At 41.1% G+C, this 17,646-nt stretch overlaps 1 protein-coding gene across 7 annotated transcripts in view; it reads left to right on the top strand.

Annotated features, from left to right (window-relative positions):
- The window catches only part of SLC25A13 (solute carrier family 25 member 13), a 183,626-nt gene that overhangs the window by 87,385 nt on the left and 78,595 nt on the right, over positions 1-17,646 (top strand). For all 7 annotated transcript variants that reach the window (XM_078059285.1, XM_078059286.1, XM_078059287.1 and 4 more), the window contains one exon: positions 6,674-6,813. In XM_078059285.1, coding sequence (XP_077915411.1) covers positions 6,674-6,813 — 140 coding nt within the window. The remainder of the gene's footprint in view (positions 1-6,673; positions 6,814-17,646) is intronic.

Raw genomic sequence — 17,646 nt, 5'->3', positions numbered from 1 at the left:
TTTCTTGACTCTTAATTCTTTTCCATTTGTCTGTATGTCTGTCTTTATACTGGTATCACATAGTCTTGATTACTGTAGCTTTGTAGTAAATTTAAAATACAACTTTGTTCTTTTTCAAGATTGTTTTGGCTATCCTAGGTCCCTTAAATTTCCATTTGAATTTTAGGGTCAACTTGTCTGTTTCTGCAAAGAAGCCAGCTAGACTTTTGATAGGGATCTACTGAATCTGTAGATCACTTTGGGGTAATATTGCCATCTTAACAATATTAAGTCTTCCAGTCTATGAACATGGAATATCTTTCCATTTAGTTAAGTCGTTAATTTCTGTCAACAGTGTTTTGTAGTTTTTGGAGTATAGGTTTTGCATGTCTTTTGTTAAATTTACCCTTAAGTATATTATTCTTTTTGAGGCTATTGTAGATGGAGTTGTTTTTTTAATTTCATTTTTGGGTTGATTACTTTTGGTGTCTAGGAATGCAATTGATTTTTGTATATTGTTCTTGTATCCTTTAGCCTTGCTGGATTCATTTATTCTAATAGTTTTTTAGTGGATTCCCTAGGACTTTCTATAGACAACATCATGTTGTCTGTGACCCAGGTTTTAAAATTTACAACTTTTTCTGCTATAACCATACTCTGTAGCCTGGGAAATTTATTAACTTAGGAGAAATTACTTGACTTTTTGGGATTATGTTTAGGGAAGAAACAATTGCCACAAACAATTGCCAATAATTTTCTTTTTATAATCTTTAAAAAAGTACAGTAGATGTTAAGGCTGGAAACATTTATGGGGAAAGCAAAGTCCCACAGATAAACTCAAAGGATCCTTGAGCTTATTTGGTGAAGTCTTGCTTTAAATAATACCATCATTATTTGGTGATACTATGGGAACTGTAGGCCTTCCAAACATAGTTTGTTTGGCACAGACTGAAATAACAATGATTATGCTTTAAGAGATAAGCGTTCTAATTTGTTTTTACTTTCAGGAGTAGTGGCTGAGCTAAGAAAAGTATGACTTTAAATACCCAAAACATATAATCAGGTGCGTCATTCCTATTTCAGTGCTAATTCAGTTTTGCTTCTTTGCCTATCTGACCTCAACCTGGGGTTAAGATTTTAAGGCCTTGTGTTTTAGACTAGGAGAGACCTTCTTCTCTTTCTTTTTAAGTTAGTGATAAACCTGGCATGTGATGCTTATTTGAAAGCTATCAGCTGGTGAGTTATGAATTACAGTTACATATATAGCTCACTGAATAAGTAACCAAAAAGCCTAGAACGTTTGGGGTTTCCTCTTTCCCACCCACGAATACAAGTTAGGTTTCGAAAGGCCAGGGAATGGTAAAGGTTTAGTGATAGGATGGCCTTCAGGTTGACTACTGGAGTCTTTTATAGTAAAGCTCATGGAATTTCCCGTGGGAGTCAGAGTACAGAGCAGAAATTGGAAATTGCTTTGGTTTTTAGTTTCTGATTTTCTAGCTATAAAATAGGAAGAGTACTCTTATCTTTCATTGCCTTACAAGGCAGTCAAATCTCAAAACAATCAAATGTTAAATGAGAAAGCTCTTTGTGCCTCCTAAAAGGAGAAAAGAATATTAACCTGAGGTGATGTTACACTGTCTTCCAAAGTGAAGGGGGGAAATTCCAGGAACCATTGTGACTCTTGGCTCATAGATGTTTCTGTTCATGAAGCAACAGGGAAGTGTAGAGACCAAGCATTTCAGAAAATAAATGCCCCAGAATGACTTATGGAGCAGGATGAAGTATTCATTGGCTTGGGAACCTATACAGTACTTTTGGACAAAATGGGTGAGTTTTGCAGAGTGGCAAAATTTGATATTTTAATTCTTTAAAAGAGTTGATTAGTGATGAAAATGAGTAGAAATATTGGTAGTTTTCCTTTTTGGTAAGAATCCTGCTCCCCTCTGTCTCAGTCATTTGGTCTGTCCAGTTAGAATGGCTTGGCAGTCTTAGGATATTTGAATACATAAACCTTTGTTAGGTAAATTAGGAGAGTATAAAATGAATTTTGTAGAAATTGTACCAAATGGTTTAAAAAAAAAAACGCCTCTGGGTCTCTTTCTCTGCAGTGTCCCATGAACAGGTCTTCTTCCACAGCAAGCTTTTCTTCACCATAAAGGTGGCATCAAGTCCTTGAGGTTTAAAAATAGTATTTGCTCGGGCAAGTGAGGCCAGCGTCTGTAACTGCCTGGAGCAGGATCTGTCATGTCTCAGTGACCCGGGGTGGCTTTGGTCCAAAGCACGGTGATGGGGCCCTTAATTCACTTCCGAGGAAATGAACCCTTCTTCATGCTGTTGCTCTCCACTGAAAAACTCCCTCACGGGTTTATCTGGATAAATCCTTGGCAACCTTCAGCACCCAGATCATGTTTTGTCTTCTCCAAGGAGCCTTCTTCTCTTCTGTAAATGCCTCCCTCCTGAAGCTTCTGTTTCCTTGCCGTGAGGAACTCCTGCAGGTGAACACTTAACTGTGGTACCCTGTCAGGATCGGCTGTGTAGTTGTTTCTTGTGGATTAGACTCCGATACAGCAGCATGCCTTCTACCACCATTCTGCGTCCCACTCGGCGAGTACGGTGCGCACGGGCTGTGCTGCTTCCGAGTTGTTAGCTAGCTAGCTAAGCCCTGGCGTTCTTACCCTAGCCAGTTTGTCAGAGCCCCTGAGAACTAGTAACGGGACCACATTCTCAGGGTCACATCAGTGTAACCCGTCCAGCTCCAGGGAGCATCAGCCGCATGGGAAGTGAAGAGGAGGTCATCCACTTTTTTGCCCAGTGTGGGGGCCCTGTGTGTCCTCTTGTGTCTAGAAGTGGCCTGTGTTTACACATTATTGTGTTACATTCGCTGGACTGGAGACTCTTTCCTACCTCCGTCCTGTTATATGTTTGTCTGTTTCAGTGGGAAGTTAAAAATTAGTAAGGAGTTGGGGCACCTGGGTGGCTCATTCATTAAGCGTCTGCCTTCGGCTCAGGTCATGATCCCAGGGTCCTGGGATCGAGCCCCGCATCGGGCTCCCTGCTCAGCAGGAGGCCTGCTTCTCCTTCTCCCACTCCCCCTGCTTGTGTTCCCTCTCTCGCTGTCCCTCTCTGTCAAATAAATAAATAAAATCTTAAAAAAAAAATTAGTAAGGAGTTAATCTAACTTTTCCATAACTTTTTGGGGCAGTGTTTTTAACAATGGGGTCCTAGACCCTTGTATCAGAAACACTAGCTATGCTGGTTAAAATGCAGATCCTCAACCCCCAATAGACAGTGAGTCAGTTTAGGAGTGGAACTGAAGGCTTTAATAAGCAAGACTGATGATTCTTAAGCACTTCCCTGAAATCTTAGGAAATGATTGTTGAAATAGCTTCTCAGTAAATGGAAACTGTAGTACCTCAGAGGGTTAATGCCACTGTCTTTAACCTGTTGCTCTACTCTCACCCTTTCCTGACTTGTTTACATTGCTTAGTAGGTAGTTGCTCTAAGCCTACCGAACCAGCCACGGTGGGACAATCAGGTGTGAAGAAAAGGGCCTTTTGCTCTCAAGGTGCTAGTCATCTATGTGGAAAGAAAAGATACACAATAAATATGTGCGCTCGCAGCACATATCTGCACATATATACATATTATATAAATAAATCTTGAAAGCTGATTATTACCAATAGTATACAGGTCTATAGGATTGACAGTTTGTAGAGTTATGTCTTCGGGATCACATACAGCTCTACACTTTTTTTTTTAAAGATTTTATTTATTTATTTGACAGAGACACAGCCAGAGAGGTAACACAAGCAGGGGGAGTGGGAGAGGGAGAAGCAGGCTTCCCGCTGAGCAGGGAGCCCGATGTGGGGCTCGATCCCGGGACTCCAGGATCATGACCCGAGCTGAAAGCAGACGCTTAACGACTGAGCCACCCAGGCGCCCCGAGAGAGTGACTGGGTTTCAGTATTTCAAGCAGACTTCATAAGAGAGAAAAGATCTGTGGTATAGTTGCAGACGGTGCTAGACTTTAGAGTTCAAAGTTCACAGTTTTGAATTCAAGTCAGAGCCTCTACTAGGCAGTAAATGTTACTTTAATTATAGGAAAACTAATTAGGTTACAGTGAGGCACGTTTTAAATTCATTTACTAATTCTTGAGTGACTTAAATTTATGTATGTATATTTCCAGTTTTAGACCATATAAATATTAAAATGAATAATAAGTCATAACTTTATATACCAGTATTTGGTTACTACCGTCTGTTACTTTGTATGGGACACTGAAGGAGAGAGAGGTCAGGAAAAGGAAGGACGTCATTTTTGAAAGCTATGCATGATTATTACATAAAACTTTACTCCATGGCATGCTTGGCAGAAAAATGACTAGGACACCATTTTTGTTTACATTTTATTATGGTATGAAATTCTTACAGTGTAAAAATTGTGTTTTTTCTTTTGGTCACATCTTTGTCATTTGAACATCATTTCCCACTAGATACTTTATTGGTCTAGATTAGAAAATTGTGGGAGCCTTCTCTGAACCTCTGTGGGGCCTGCTTCATGCAGAGGTATGGAAATTTAGAATGGAAAGAAGCTATGGATTTTCTGGGGCACTATCTGTTTTACCACTGAGGACTTACGCATAGAGCCATTAGAACAGTACTTGGCACATGGCTAATGCCTCAGAGAGGTTAGTCCCAATTAGTAGTAGCATTTGAAGCCAAGCCATTGGAATTTTGGTTCAGGAATTTCTTCTTAGATGTTTTAGAGCCGTAAAGAAACTTGTTTTTCCTGCTTAATTTATTTCATCGAGGACAACCATCACCCTCACTCTCTGGGGATCTTTCCTTTTTTTTTTTTTCTTTTTTTCCTTTTAAATCCCAATTCTTGTTTCACTTCCTTTTTCCTCTCTCTCTCTCTCTCTTCCTAAAAGACAGAATAAATTCAAGGAAATTGAGAGTTGTACTTTAAAACTTTTTTGTTATTGTCCTCTTCAGGGCCAGCCTGAGATTTTCTGCCGCCTTTTATAAAATTTATGCCCAGCATAGTTCTGATTTTTACTGCCTTCTCTGCAGATAAACACCCATCCTTCTGCTGATGGCAGCACTGGTCTGTTTCTTCGTGGCCAAACTTAAAAACTTTCTGGAAATGTTAAAAACTTGGAATAAAAACTTGTGGGTGAAATGGGGTAGAAGTAGGAAATTTGGGGGAAACAGTGGAAACCTGTGCCAAAGTTTTTGGCTCCTTTTGGAGAACTAAAGGACTAACTTCTGTTTTCTTTTTTAATGGGTGCAAGGGGAGGGGGAATCCCCAAGGTATCAGGCACAGTTTGCTCATAAAAATGAGCAGGGGGGCGCCTGGGTGGCTCAGTCCTTAAGCGTCTGCCTTCGGCTCAGGTCATGATCCCAGGGTCCTGGGATCGAGCCCCACATCGGGCTCCCTGCTCCGCGGGGAGGCCTGCTTCTCCCACTCCCCCTGCTTGTGTTTCCTCTCTTGCTGTGTCTCTCTCTGTCAAAAAAAAAAAAAAAAAAAAAAAAAATCTTAAAAAAATGAGCAGGTTTGGTAGATATATTTAAGGAAGTGAAGGCCAGGACAAAATTTCATTAGTATAATAATTTGTGTCCCTCTGCCCTCCAAACATACATTTTTGTTGGGAGGGGGGAGACTTGTAAATAGAAATGTGAAGCTTTAGAAAAGTCAGGTTTTTCCTATTGTTGTTTGTCAGTTTTCTTACCGATTTATTTGTGGTAGAGGCTCAAAAGAGGTGAAGGATCATTACTAGTACATTTGGTGTCCATCTAAAATGGGATTCTGTGGACGATGTGCTGTATCAAGTTGAAGAATTGGGCTGTGAGCTCTACTTCCCCATCACCTTTGTCTTTAAACGCCTTTCTCTCAGGACCAGTGGAACTTTCTAAAGCTCAAATGGTCTTAGTGCTGTTGAGTATGTGCTTCAAGATATATCTGACTGATTTCTAAATCCTCAGTAACTTTTTTTAAAAATTGAAGTGTATTTAGCATACAGTGTAGTATTAGTTTCAGGAGTACAACATAATGATTTAACAATTCTATATATATATACAGTGCTCACCATGATAAATGTAGTCACCATCTGTCACCATCATTTGTTTCTTGAATTCCACATAGGAGTGAAGTCACATGGTATTTGTCTTTCTCTGCCTGACTTATGTCACTTGAAGATGACACAAACAAATGGAAAAATATTCCATGCTCATGGATTGGGAGAATCAATATTATTAAAGAGTCGAGAACTTTTTAATAACTTGAAAAAGGACTATATTTAAGACTTGTATAGGCTGTGTGTGTTTCTATATGTACATATGTCCCCTGTGTTTAGAAAATAATACTTGTTGACACAAAACATGTGAGATAATGATGTTAGATTTAGATGATTATTTTGATTTGGTTCCTGCTGCCTTCTAGGCGTGTGTGCGTGCATGCGTGTATCTGTGTGTGACTTCTTGATTTTTTCTTCTCTTTATTGGTGGGACTATTAATTTTGGTTTCTTGACTGATTGCATGAAGATTCCAACTTTTATTTTTGCCATGGTTTTATAACCTGTGTGGTTTTAAAGTTGAATTATTTTTTATAAGGAGAAAGTAACAATATCCTTTTAGTAACTTACTATATAAGGATAAATCTAATTTGTTTTTATCTTTCTTTTCTCTTTTCAGAGGACGTTAAGCAAGTTTTTGGACAGACCACAATTCATCAACGTATTCCATTTAACTGGGATTCAGAATTTGTGCAACTACATTTTGGAAAAGAAAGAAAAAGACACCTGACATATGCAGAATTCACTCAGTTTTTACTGGTGGGTCCAGCTCTTAAAGAGTAAATAAGTAAAACTGGGATCCTGATTTACCTCAAAATTGCTAACCTAGACAAACCATCCTATTTGAAAGTATTTCTTCATTAGTATGTAAACAAGATGTGATTAAATGGGTTCCTACAGACTGTGTAGAATCCCTTCCTGTGGAAAAGGGATATGCATTGAGGCCCCAGGAAATCAAGTGATTTGCTGAAAAGTCACATAAGTCGGTGAAGGGGCAGGATTGGAACTTGAATTCTTGGCTTATGACTAGTTCCACTACTATACACAATATTTTGTTTTCCTTTGAGAAATGGACAGACATGTCCTCATCAGCATCTAACTGTAGAATTATTTCACTTGAGACCTTTTATAGACAAAGGCACTGGGTCTGCAACTTGACTGCAGATTGAAATCACTTGGGGAGCTTTAAAAACAACTGGTATTTGGGTCCCCCACCTCTAGAGATTAGATTTGACTGGGGAGGTGGGCAGCGAGAACCTGGGCATTGGGATAGTGAAAGCTTCCCAGGTGCTTATGATGTGCAGCCAAGTTTGAGAATCACTGTTCAGAGAGTATCTGCTGTCCATACCCAGGGTGAAACTCGGGGTTGTTTACATTTCTGGGGTGCACCTTCCTTGGCCTTGTCCCTCCTGCCTTTCTCTCATCACCACCCACATCCCATCGTGGTCCCATCATTAGACCACTGATGATGCCAGTGGACAAGTAGTAACAAAACATGATTGCACTTTAGTTTTCCTCCTGAAGTGTAATTCTTAGAATGTTTTAATTCCAATATTAACATTTAGTCACTTAAGGTCAATATCTGTATGGTATGTAGGCTGTATGATTCTTTCTTTTGGGCTTTGATGCATTTGTTTTGTTTCTCTAACATTTAATTTTATTTATATTTTATTAAATGTAATTTAAAAAGACTCATTGAAGGCCATTATTTTGCTGTGTTTAAATTCTGGGTCTTGAGGGAAAATTTGCCAGGGAAATGACCTTCTTTCCTTTGTCACTAGAAATGTCTTCGGGGGTATCCTGATGCCCCTGTTTATTTCATGTGCCTAAGACTTCGCCAGAGCCTTCTGAGGTGTGGTGGCAAGGTGCAGTGTCAGGATGGATGTTCAAGGCTCAAGAATGCACGCACGCAAACACACACACACACGCACACACACACGCACGCGAGTAGGCTGTGTCATGTGCTCATTCAGTCAGCATTTTGTGGGATCCACTCTCAGGCACGAGCATATGTAGTAGGTTGACTTTAATAGGTACATCTCTTTTTGACTTTTAGTGGTTTTGTTATATATAAAATGTGTCATGCTATTTATTTAGTTTGCTGTTATTTTCCCGGCCTTTGGAAACTTAAAGCAAGATGTTTTAAACATACCTTTGTATTTTTTTTAAATGTTAATGTCTATGAATCCCCTTTTTCCGTTCTATGTAAACACAAACCGACTTAAATAACTCAGGTGGAGAACGGAATGTGAGTTGTTGGATTTTTGCTGTTGTTTACACAAGACATTGGTGCGCAGTAGGAGGTGGTATTCATTTTGATGAGGAATAATTACAATAATGCTATTGAGACAAATGCCTCAAATTGACTTTATGGAACACAGCCTAATTAACTTTTAGCCTTAATGGGATGTTAGCAGTAGTAGGGATGATCACGTTTCCCTTTTAAGCAGGTATCAATTAGGCTGAATTGAGTCAGCTGTAAGCCACTCAGAGCGGCTTCTAGGCCTTCTTCAAGATATGGAGAAACCAGAGTCAAAGATTAAATGACTCAGGGATTACTGATTGTTTCCAGCTGCAACTTGTAGGGCAGTCACTTACATTTGACTCCTTTTTATAATGGTAAATGGAAAAACATCCCACAGTGTCCTGCATGGGATGATTTTGACTTTGTAGGCAGAATGCAAGTGCTGAATGTATACTAGATTAAAATGGTTATGGTGGATAATTATCTCGGGGAGGGCCTTGCTTTGTATTCCACTCCAGGTCCAGATTTAAAGGAATTAATGGATGTATCATGATAGACTTTCTGTGAATGTCAGTGAAATGCCAGTTTTGATGTCTACCATTGGATTACTTCCCCCACCCCCCATTCACATGTTTTGTTGGCTTCCTTTGAACTCTTTTCTGAATGCAGGTTTAGCTTCAGACCCCTACTCCAAATGCTTGGTTGGCTTCCTTTGGGCTCTTTTCTGTAGGCAGGAACTTCTTAAAGATAGAAGAAAGCTTAATCTATATTTTGGGCTCTTGCTTTGTCGAGCACACACCCGCCTTTCTGCTCTAGGGCAGGGCTCAGAAGTAGGCAGCAGCTCCCCGGCTGGTGCCAAGGTTATGAAAGCAGATGCTTGGCCGCTTGTGCCATGAAAGGCCTGTCCCCGGGCATGCTGCTACCTGGCACCTGACAAGGAAGAGGAGCAGCCATCGGGACAGCTGAGAAGTGTTTGTTTTCAGGGAGTCTTAGTGGTATGTAGAGAAAACACTGCTCTATCCCACAGACGGTCCTAGAAGGGAGTTCGGGCTGCTTCCAGCCAAATGAAGTGTCATATTTGTGAGTTACCTATGCTGGTGTACGTACACCTGCTTGTGACCGGTGAGCAGAGCCATTCTCTGCAAGGTCAGATTTCTGTTTTCTTCCCGTATGAGTGTTTTACTCTATCTGAGCACGTGTGAGTTTGTTATAAGCCACCACGTGGCTGTGAGGACTTGACATGTTCACTGTCTGGCCAAGCTGCCCACTCGCTGGGCTGGTGCCGGTCATGGGCGCTGCTTGAATGCTCTGCTGGTGTGTTGTTTTCTGTGCTTTGGTTTTAACTTCATAAAGTGGTGAATCAATTTGATATTCTTTGAGCTAAGCATGCCTGACTTACACTTTCCATGTAAATGATAGTGTTGAAGCAAGAAGCAGGGATACAAAGCCTCCTTCCCAGAGTCTTGTTCCTAGACTGAAATTCCTAGAGAAGAATTTCAGAAGCAAGTGGGACTGCAGTCCTGTTACCCCATCAATGATACTGTTGAATTTACTGCTCCTGTGTTTTGTCTCCAGGTCTGTCATCCTCTCTTAACTACATGAGGAGTGTGTATGTGTGAATGGGAGTAGTTTGATATGAGGGTATGTAGGTGTATTTTAAAATATTGTGAATATTTCCACATACATCTATTCTTGATTTCAATTTTATGGTTGCTAGTTGAAAATGGGTTTTAATATATTGAATTTTTCAGAAAACAATTTGGAGAAATACTCTTCTTCTATACCTGATGGAACTCCTGTTCCTAAATGGCATCAACTTAAACTCTCTACCCTGTGCAGAGTATTTCTTGTGCTGTGATTATGACTCGCTTGAGACAAACCACCCAGTTGAGCAAATTTTTGCAGAACATGCAGGGTTTGTCCAAAGGCCTTGTGCAAAGGGCCAAGAGGTACAGAGATAACAACTTTTTAGATCCTTACAATGCACAAGTCTAGGGGTTGTTGCTGTGTTTATCCATCCGATAGCTCAGAAGGAACAGCTGCAAGCGAGTGTGTACACCCCACAAGGCTGCTCTCTTGTAGCAAAAACCCTCAGGAGTTTGTAGCACAGGCCCTTATGGCAGCTGTAAAGCTGAAACCAACATTCCAAGTGTGGTCAGAGCAGCCATCGAAAGGACAAACTTAAAGGACCAGATACCAGCATAAGTACATCTAGTTAACTACCCCATTTTACAGATGAGAAACTGAGGCCTTTCGCTTTAGGCCTCTTAGCAGTATCTCATTTGTGAGTTTGATTTGCATTTTCCGAATGTCTAATGATGCCAGGCATCTTTTCATGTGCTTAGTGGTCATTTGTGTATCTTCTTTGGAAGATCATTTTTAGTTGGTTATTGGGTGGACATCGTAGGCAAATGTGAGCACAGAGTGAGACCTCTTAAACTTTTCTGCTAAATTATTCTGTTGGTACTAAGATTCACTCTTGAAAATAGAAGTAATAATAGTAACAATCTTTATAATTTATGAAGTGCTTTTAAATATTCTGTTTCTGATAATAGCATCCCAATACTGTGGGAGGTAATTATCATTACCCCCTATTGTATGCAAAAGAATAAACGGACTCTAGGTAAAAGTTTGCATTTACGGGTAATTTTCTGGGGAAAATGCTCATGGCTTTCATTGGGTTCCCAAAGGAGTACCCCAAAAGAGTACGCAGAAACTATTAGAGCTTAGTAGCTTCTTCCATAAGATCACAGACTTGTGAGGGATTAAAAATATTATGCTGTTGCCATTTTATTACATTGTCTCCAGGGCCAAGGCTATAAAAAACTAGTTTCTGTTCCTGGAAGGGGCTGTGCTTCTGAATGGTGTACAGTCATGCCTTGCTGGACATTGAGCATTCCTGACCCCCATCCATTAATTGCCAAATATAACAAAAGAGGCCCTTAGTAGGGGTATGTGTTTCTGTCATTTTCAGTTACCTTTTTTTTTTTTTTTTTAAGATTTATTTCTTTATTTTAGAGAGAGGGAGAGAGCGAGAGCACAAGTGGGAGGGACAGAGGGAGAGAAAGAGAATCTCCAGCAGACTCTGCACTGAGCGCAGAGCCCCACACAGGGCTCGATCCCATGACCCTGAGATCATGACCTGAGCCAAAACCAAGAGTCCAGCGCTCAACTGACTGAGCCAACCAGGCACCGCTGTCATTTTCAGGTAATGACATTTTCAGGTGTCATTTTGATGATCTTTTATAATCATAGGTATATATTTCACATATAATTATTAATAATTTTAAAATAACCTACACATAGGAGATTCTAGTTGCTCCAGATTCAGAATAGAAAAGTCTAGGATGGCTACCAAATGCAATATATGTGTTAACTAGAAATCTGTTTTCAGTTACCTCTCACATAGCATTTTCCAGCTTAGAAAGTGCTTTTACTCGTATTTGTCCTTGTGATCATCTTAGATGTTAAGCATTTGCCATTGTTTCTGTATGAAAGATGAGCACACAGAGGCTTAGTTTTCTGGAGTTGTTCAAGGTGAGATAGGTGGAACTGAAGCTGATTTTAATTTTCATAAGTCTCTAGCAATGTTTTTCAGATTTTGGGTAAAATTTTTCTGAAGTGATTATTTTAAAAGACAGAATCCTGGCCTCTCTGCCCCTCAAGGGTCTGTTTCAGTAGGTCTGGATAGGGCCTAAGAAACTGCCTTTCAAACAAGAATCCTGAATTGTGATACTCCAGATGGTCCAAGGGCCACACATTGAGAAACACTGGTCTAGACTACAAAAACCCTGACTGTTTAAAAAGCACAGAATCGGGTTTTCAGGTTTTCATCCCAGTGTTGATGAGAAGCTTAGACAGGCAGACATGATCAGATTTGTGTTCCAGAAAGATCGTCCTGGCTGTTGTGTGGAAAATCCAATGGAGTGGGATCTCATTGAGGTCAGGGAAGACTGGGTGGTTACTTTCTAATTCCAGAGAGAAACAACAGTGGCCTTGGTTGGATGGTGATGGTGATGAGCCAAAGCAGGTGGATTCAAGAGAAGGTGAAGGGATAGGCCTGATCAGGCTTGGTGATTTAATAGGATGGAGACAGTTAAGGATAAGGTAAAACTCCCAGTTCACACCTTTTTTTAGGTGAGTTTCAGGCTCGGGCAAGTGGAAGGGTGGTGATGGGTTACTGAAATGGGGCGCACAGAGGAGGCGGTTTTCCCGAGGGGCTGCAGAGCAGTGCTTTGCTTGTAATCGCTCTTCACTTGTGTGCTGCTGGGCTATTTCCACCTCTTCTCTTCAGTTCCTTGGAGGTCAGACGGTACTATAGGAGCCCCACTTACGGGCCCACAGACTTGGGCATTTCCAAGGAATTCTGTTCCCCATTTTATGGAGCCAGGAAATTTCTTCTGTTTCCAAGGGCCTTCCTCCTCTTGCTCGAAAAGAAATCATCAAGAAATGAGCAATGCTCTGAATTCATGAATAGGCCAGAGTTTGAAGTTTGGGTTGCTTTAATTTCCCAAGAAATAGGATTGCTGACTTGGGAGGGAATGGGGCTAAAAATCCTCTCTAAATGTCTTCTCCTCAAATAGAATTTAAGAATGAAGTTACCTAACCGAACAGAGAGCCCTGAACACAAAGGTGTGGGTGTTTTACTGTAACTTTATTCAGGTTCCCCTTTTGTCAGAAGAGGATGAGTCACTGTTGATAGAGTTGGGAGTAGCACCTGGGAATCAGAGCTGTCTCGTGTCCTAGACTGGACACACACACTGGCAACGACCTCGAGTTCCGTGACAGTCCTGTTGGATGCCAGAGCATATTCATGCTAATAATGGCAACCGAACAACTTCGATTATTTTTGTGAAGTGAAATTGACCCATTTTGGCTTGTGGGTCAGCATGGTGTACAGATCCGGGCTAGTCTTTTCAGTGTAAAATGGACGTTTTGGTTATTTAGTTTCTGAGCCCTAGAGAGTAGAGCTCTGGAAGCTACTGTTCCCAGGCGCTGGTGGTTGTCGCCTGTCACTCTTCCGGCCAGAGATCGGCTGCTCCTGGCCAGCTGTGGTCGACCCTTTAGAGTCACTGTCACTTAACGGCGCTGTGCTCGTCATGCCATCCTGGTAAAGGCAAAGCTTTCAACACAAAAAAGAAATTGTACCCCCCCCCACCACCACCAAACAGAAGGAAACGTAGCCTTCAGCCATGGCAACATCAAATTCTCAAGCTTTGGAATTGATAGAACACGTCAGGTGTGAACAAAAAACAATCACTTGTCGAACTCACTGAAGCCATAGTCGTTTAAACAGGTTAGTAGACAATAACAAGGTCCTTGTTTAGGATCGAATAACCCAAGCCATTTGTACCTCTCTTTTGTCCCTCACCTTGCCATCTGTATTAGTTAAAATACCTAGACCATGGATCTTTAGTACCCAGAGACCATGATTATATTTGCATTTTTAACATGTGAGTGCTTTTTATGTTGATCTTTAAGTTGGACCAGATGGAGTCTGAGTACAGCTTCGGTAGTGTTTCATAAATACAGCCCCAACTTGGTATTCCAAAATGAAATGAGGGAAAGTAGCTAATGTTGTTTGCCCTCAGCTCTTCTAGGAGATTAGGTTGTATTTTGTGTTCAGCTGGAAGCCATTGCTAGTTTGGTGGTGGGTGACTGCAGATGTGGGCCTATCCCGGTCACTTGGAGAATTAGATGCAGGACACATTGCGTTCACGTTGCACTTTCCACTCTCTGGGCAGAGGAAATGAGAATTCATCATGCTGTTGCGTCCGTGGTGTTTGTCTGCTTGCTGTTTTGCCGAGCAGCCTGGTGTGCAGGCTTTTACAGTAACATCCTGGTAAAAATGAGCACTCCATACAACATCTCGCCAGCTGCTACCCACTGTGAAGTTTAACGTTAAATCAGAAGAGTAAGGAAATCGAGATGGAAGAGCTCTGTACTTGGTTTCTGCCGAGGTGTTGCTGTGCGTGCAGGGCCACATGCAATGCTCTGCTAAGGACTTTTTCAATTAAAGGCCCCACCCAGTGAATTGGGGATGAAATTTCACCCTGAACTCTGGAAGTCTGACCGCATGGGTGGAATATGGGGGACACAGAAAAATGTCACAAATGGGAACTACTTATCTCTCTCCCTATTCCTTTGCTAAGTTCTGTTTTTAACTCTGTTTAGTAATATGTGGATCTTTATTTTAACTAGATTTTTTTTCCCTCCGAATTAGCACAGGATTGTGAAAATGAAGCGGATACTTGTATGTTGAATACAGGTTCTGAAACTTGATGTAATACAGAATTTATTTAAAGGAGGGCTAAATGTGATACCATATTTTTAAAGCAAATCTTTATACAGTTTCTTCCTTGTTTTCTTAATTACCTGCATTTTCCCCAGAATTCCTTTGAGTCATATCCTTATTGATAACTCCCTCCTTTTATTAAAGTTTTAGTTATTTTTTTTTTAATTTCATAACTGTACAAAACACAAAACATGCAAACTAGCCAGGGGTCTTTTTTGGTGTTCTTGGCTTTATAATATAAATCATCTGGATCTGCTGCTTGTTTTGAAGGTCTGTTGGTCTATTTTGTTTTGTTTTGTTTTTGTTCTGATAAATTGTCCTCAGGCTGAAGCACAAACTTGCATGTCTGAATAGAGGTGGAGAGAATTTTTGCATTCAAAATATACCCACTTGAAAATTGGACATTATTAAGGAAATGACAGGCCTGGAACTATTAGAAGCATGAATGTTAGACCTGAAGTGGTGTAACCCCCCCCATATGTTTATTTCTGTACAGCTAGCAATTTTGAAGAGTTTGATTTTTTTCTTTCCCTCCAGCAATCTGAATGGGTGTGCTGAAGTAGTTGGAAACGGCTGCAGTAAAAGCCTATTCCATTAATCATCATGCAGCAGAATAGCGGGAACAGAAAACCGTTCGCTGGCAAATAAGAAAGAGAAATTGGGCCTCCTTTCATGTGCTTGAGCAGAACTGCCTTCGAGATAGCCCTGGGGCTTCTTGCTCTGTGACCTTGTGGCCTCGGGTGGAGGATGGCCCTTTCTCCTTAGTCTTTGCCGTCCCTGTCAGCAGCACTTAGCAAGCGCCCCGTCGCCTGGCACTGGTGAGAGCTGAGCTCCCTTGGCAGGGCTGTGCCATCTTCCCAGCTCTCTGGGTTTCCCACCAGGTCCCAGGCCCTCTGTTGTATTTCCATACTCACTTTTTTTAGATATCAGTTGCATTCTTTGGTCACCTGGCTGCTCTTTCGATGTACTGTGGGCCGATCTCCTCTATTTCTACAAGTGTTATTTTTTTCTTCGGGTTTTTGCTAGGCGTCCCCCGAAAAGGAACAGACAGTCCATGTAGGTTAAGATTGCAACTCCAGAGCCGGACCGCTCAGGTGCATGTCCAGGTTCATCCTCAGCATCATGTGACCCTGAGCTGCTCTTTACTTCATTTTCCCAACTACTAAATGGAGGTGATGGTAGGGCCCACCTCATAAGTCCGTTGGGAGGATTCATAGAGATGAAACAGGGAAAACACAATAGTCACTGCAGCGTAACATACACTTAGTAACAGTTAAATGGTAGCTTTTGGTTTTCTCCCCCACTGAAATCCTGCTATCTCCCTTTCCCACATTTACATTTCTGTCTGTACCTCTGGCTTTCTTTTGTTTATAGCTCAACTTCTGTTTTATAACTTAAGCCCATCTCGCCCCAAGTTTCTCATCGGCAACTATCTCGTCTCTTTCCCCTTAGGTGTTCTCCTTCATGGTAGATGCTTCTATCTCTCTCATCATCCAAGGGGAGAATTCTTTGAGATCTATCTTGCTCCATTTTTATGTATTAAGTCATCACCAAAGCTTTTCTTAAAATCTCTTTTCCAGTTATCTGTTAACAATCCTCTTACGATTTTACCCAAGGCAGCATCAGCTAGTGGTTAAAAATCCCAGTTTTACAATCAGACAATAACTCAGAATAGATCCCAGTTCTGCCACTTCCTGGCTGTGTGACTTTGGACTAGTTAGTTAACCTCCCAGAGCTCCAGGTACCTCTCTGGAAGATGAAGATAATAATTACTTGACAGAATTATTGTGAGGCTTTCATGAAGTACCATGTTTTAAGTTCTTGGCCCGGCCCCTGGCCTGTAATTAAGTGCTTAAGCGTTCAGCCGTTACTGCGTTCTCTACCCGATCTGGTCTTCATCTCTCTGTTTCTGTGGCTGGTTCAGAATGACTCAGCAGAGCCACTGTTCCTTATGAGGTGATTTTTTAAAGACTCAAAGAACTTAACACTGAAAGGGTCTTTAGAGGATTTTAAACCATTCACCTCAACAAAAATCAAAGTTCCCACTTAGTAAGTGCCTGTCATGCATGACGTCTCGTTTTTACAACCCTCCACGGTCAATGTTGCAGGGGCTCTAAGATATATACTCCCCTAATCCTCCTAGGAGTGTCATGATTGATACTTGAGCTCTGCTCATTCCTGTTCCAAACTTCAGATTTTTGTCATCATAACAGATTGCTTCCATAACTCCCTGTATTAAAATAAAGAGGTTCCTTGACATATGTTCCTTAGCCTGTTGTTGCTCAGATATTGCCAGTGACTAGGAACCTGCTACTTTGCGGTGTAGCCTGATTCATTACTGAAGAGTTGTATAGGTTAAAGACTTTGGTGTTTTGTGCTAAAACCTGATCCCTATATTTTTTTCTCCATTTTTTTTTTTTTTTAAAGAAATATAGAGGACCAGTCTAACTTCTTTTTTGTCCCTGGTAGTCCTTTAACCTTTAAATATTTGAATGTAACTCTTGCTTCTCCCATTGTTCTCTGCTCCTCTGCTCATTTTGGAAACGATCACTATTTTACTTAAGCCCTACATCGTGCATCTCCAAGCTCTCTGTCCCACTTTTATCCCCTTGGGTTCAGATCTAGAAGCCATCAGGGTCTAGGCTCTATGGGTATGCATTAGGTTTTCCTTAAACAGCTTTGGAGGTGCCAGTGAAGAGCTTTGATTTTCAGTCACTCTGCCATCAATAGTGAGCCTGAATATCTATTTCAAAAGTCATTCATTCTCAACTTAAGTATTTACTTATTTATTTTTTAAAGATTTATTTATTTATTTGAGAGAGAGAGACAGGGAGAGCACAAGCAGGGAGAGAGGCAGAGGGAGAAGGAGAAGCAGACTCCCCGCTGAGCAGGGAGCCCGATGTGGGGCTCGATCCCAGGACCCTGAGATCATGACCTGAGCCGAAGGCAGATGCTTAACGACTGAGCCACCCAGGCGCCCCTCAACTTAAGTATTTATAGAGTATCTATGTGTTGGCTCCCTAAGGCCTCCTTATTTGTCTTTCTCTTACTC

The sequence above is a fragment of the Halichoerus grypus genome, chromosome 12 (genome assembly GCF_964656455.1).
Source record: "Halichoerus grypus chromosome 12, mHalGry1.hap1.1, whole genome shotgun sequence".
NCBI classification, from domain to species: Eukaryota; Metazoa; Chordata; class Mammalia; order Carnivora; family Phocidae; genus Halichoerus; species Halichoerus grypus.
Note: the sequence above shows the minus strand (reverse complement) of the source record. Positions and strands in the feature narration are given on the sequence as shown.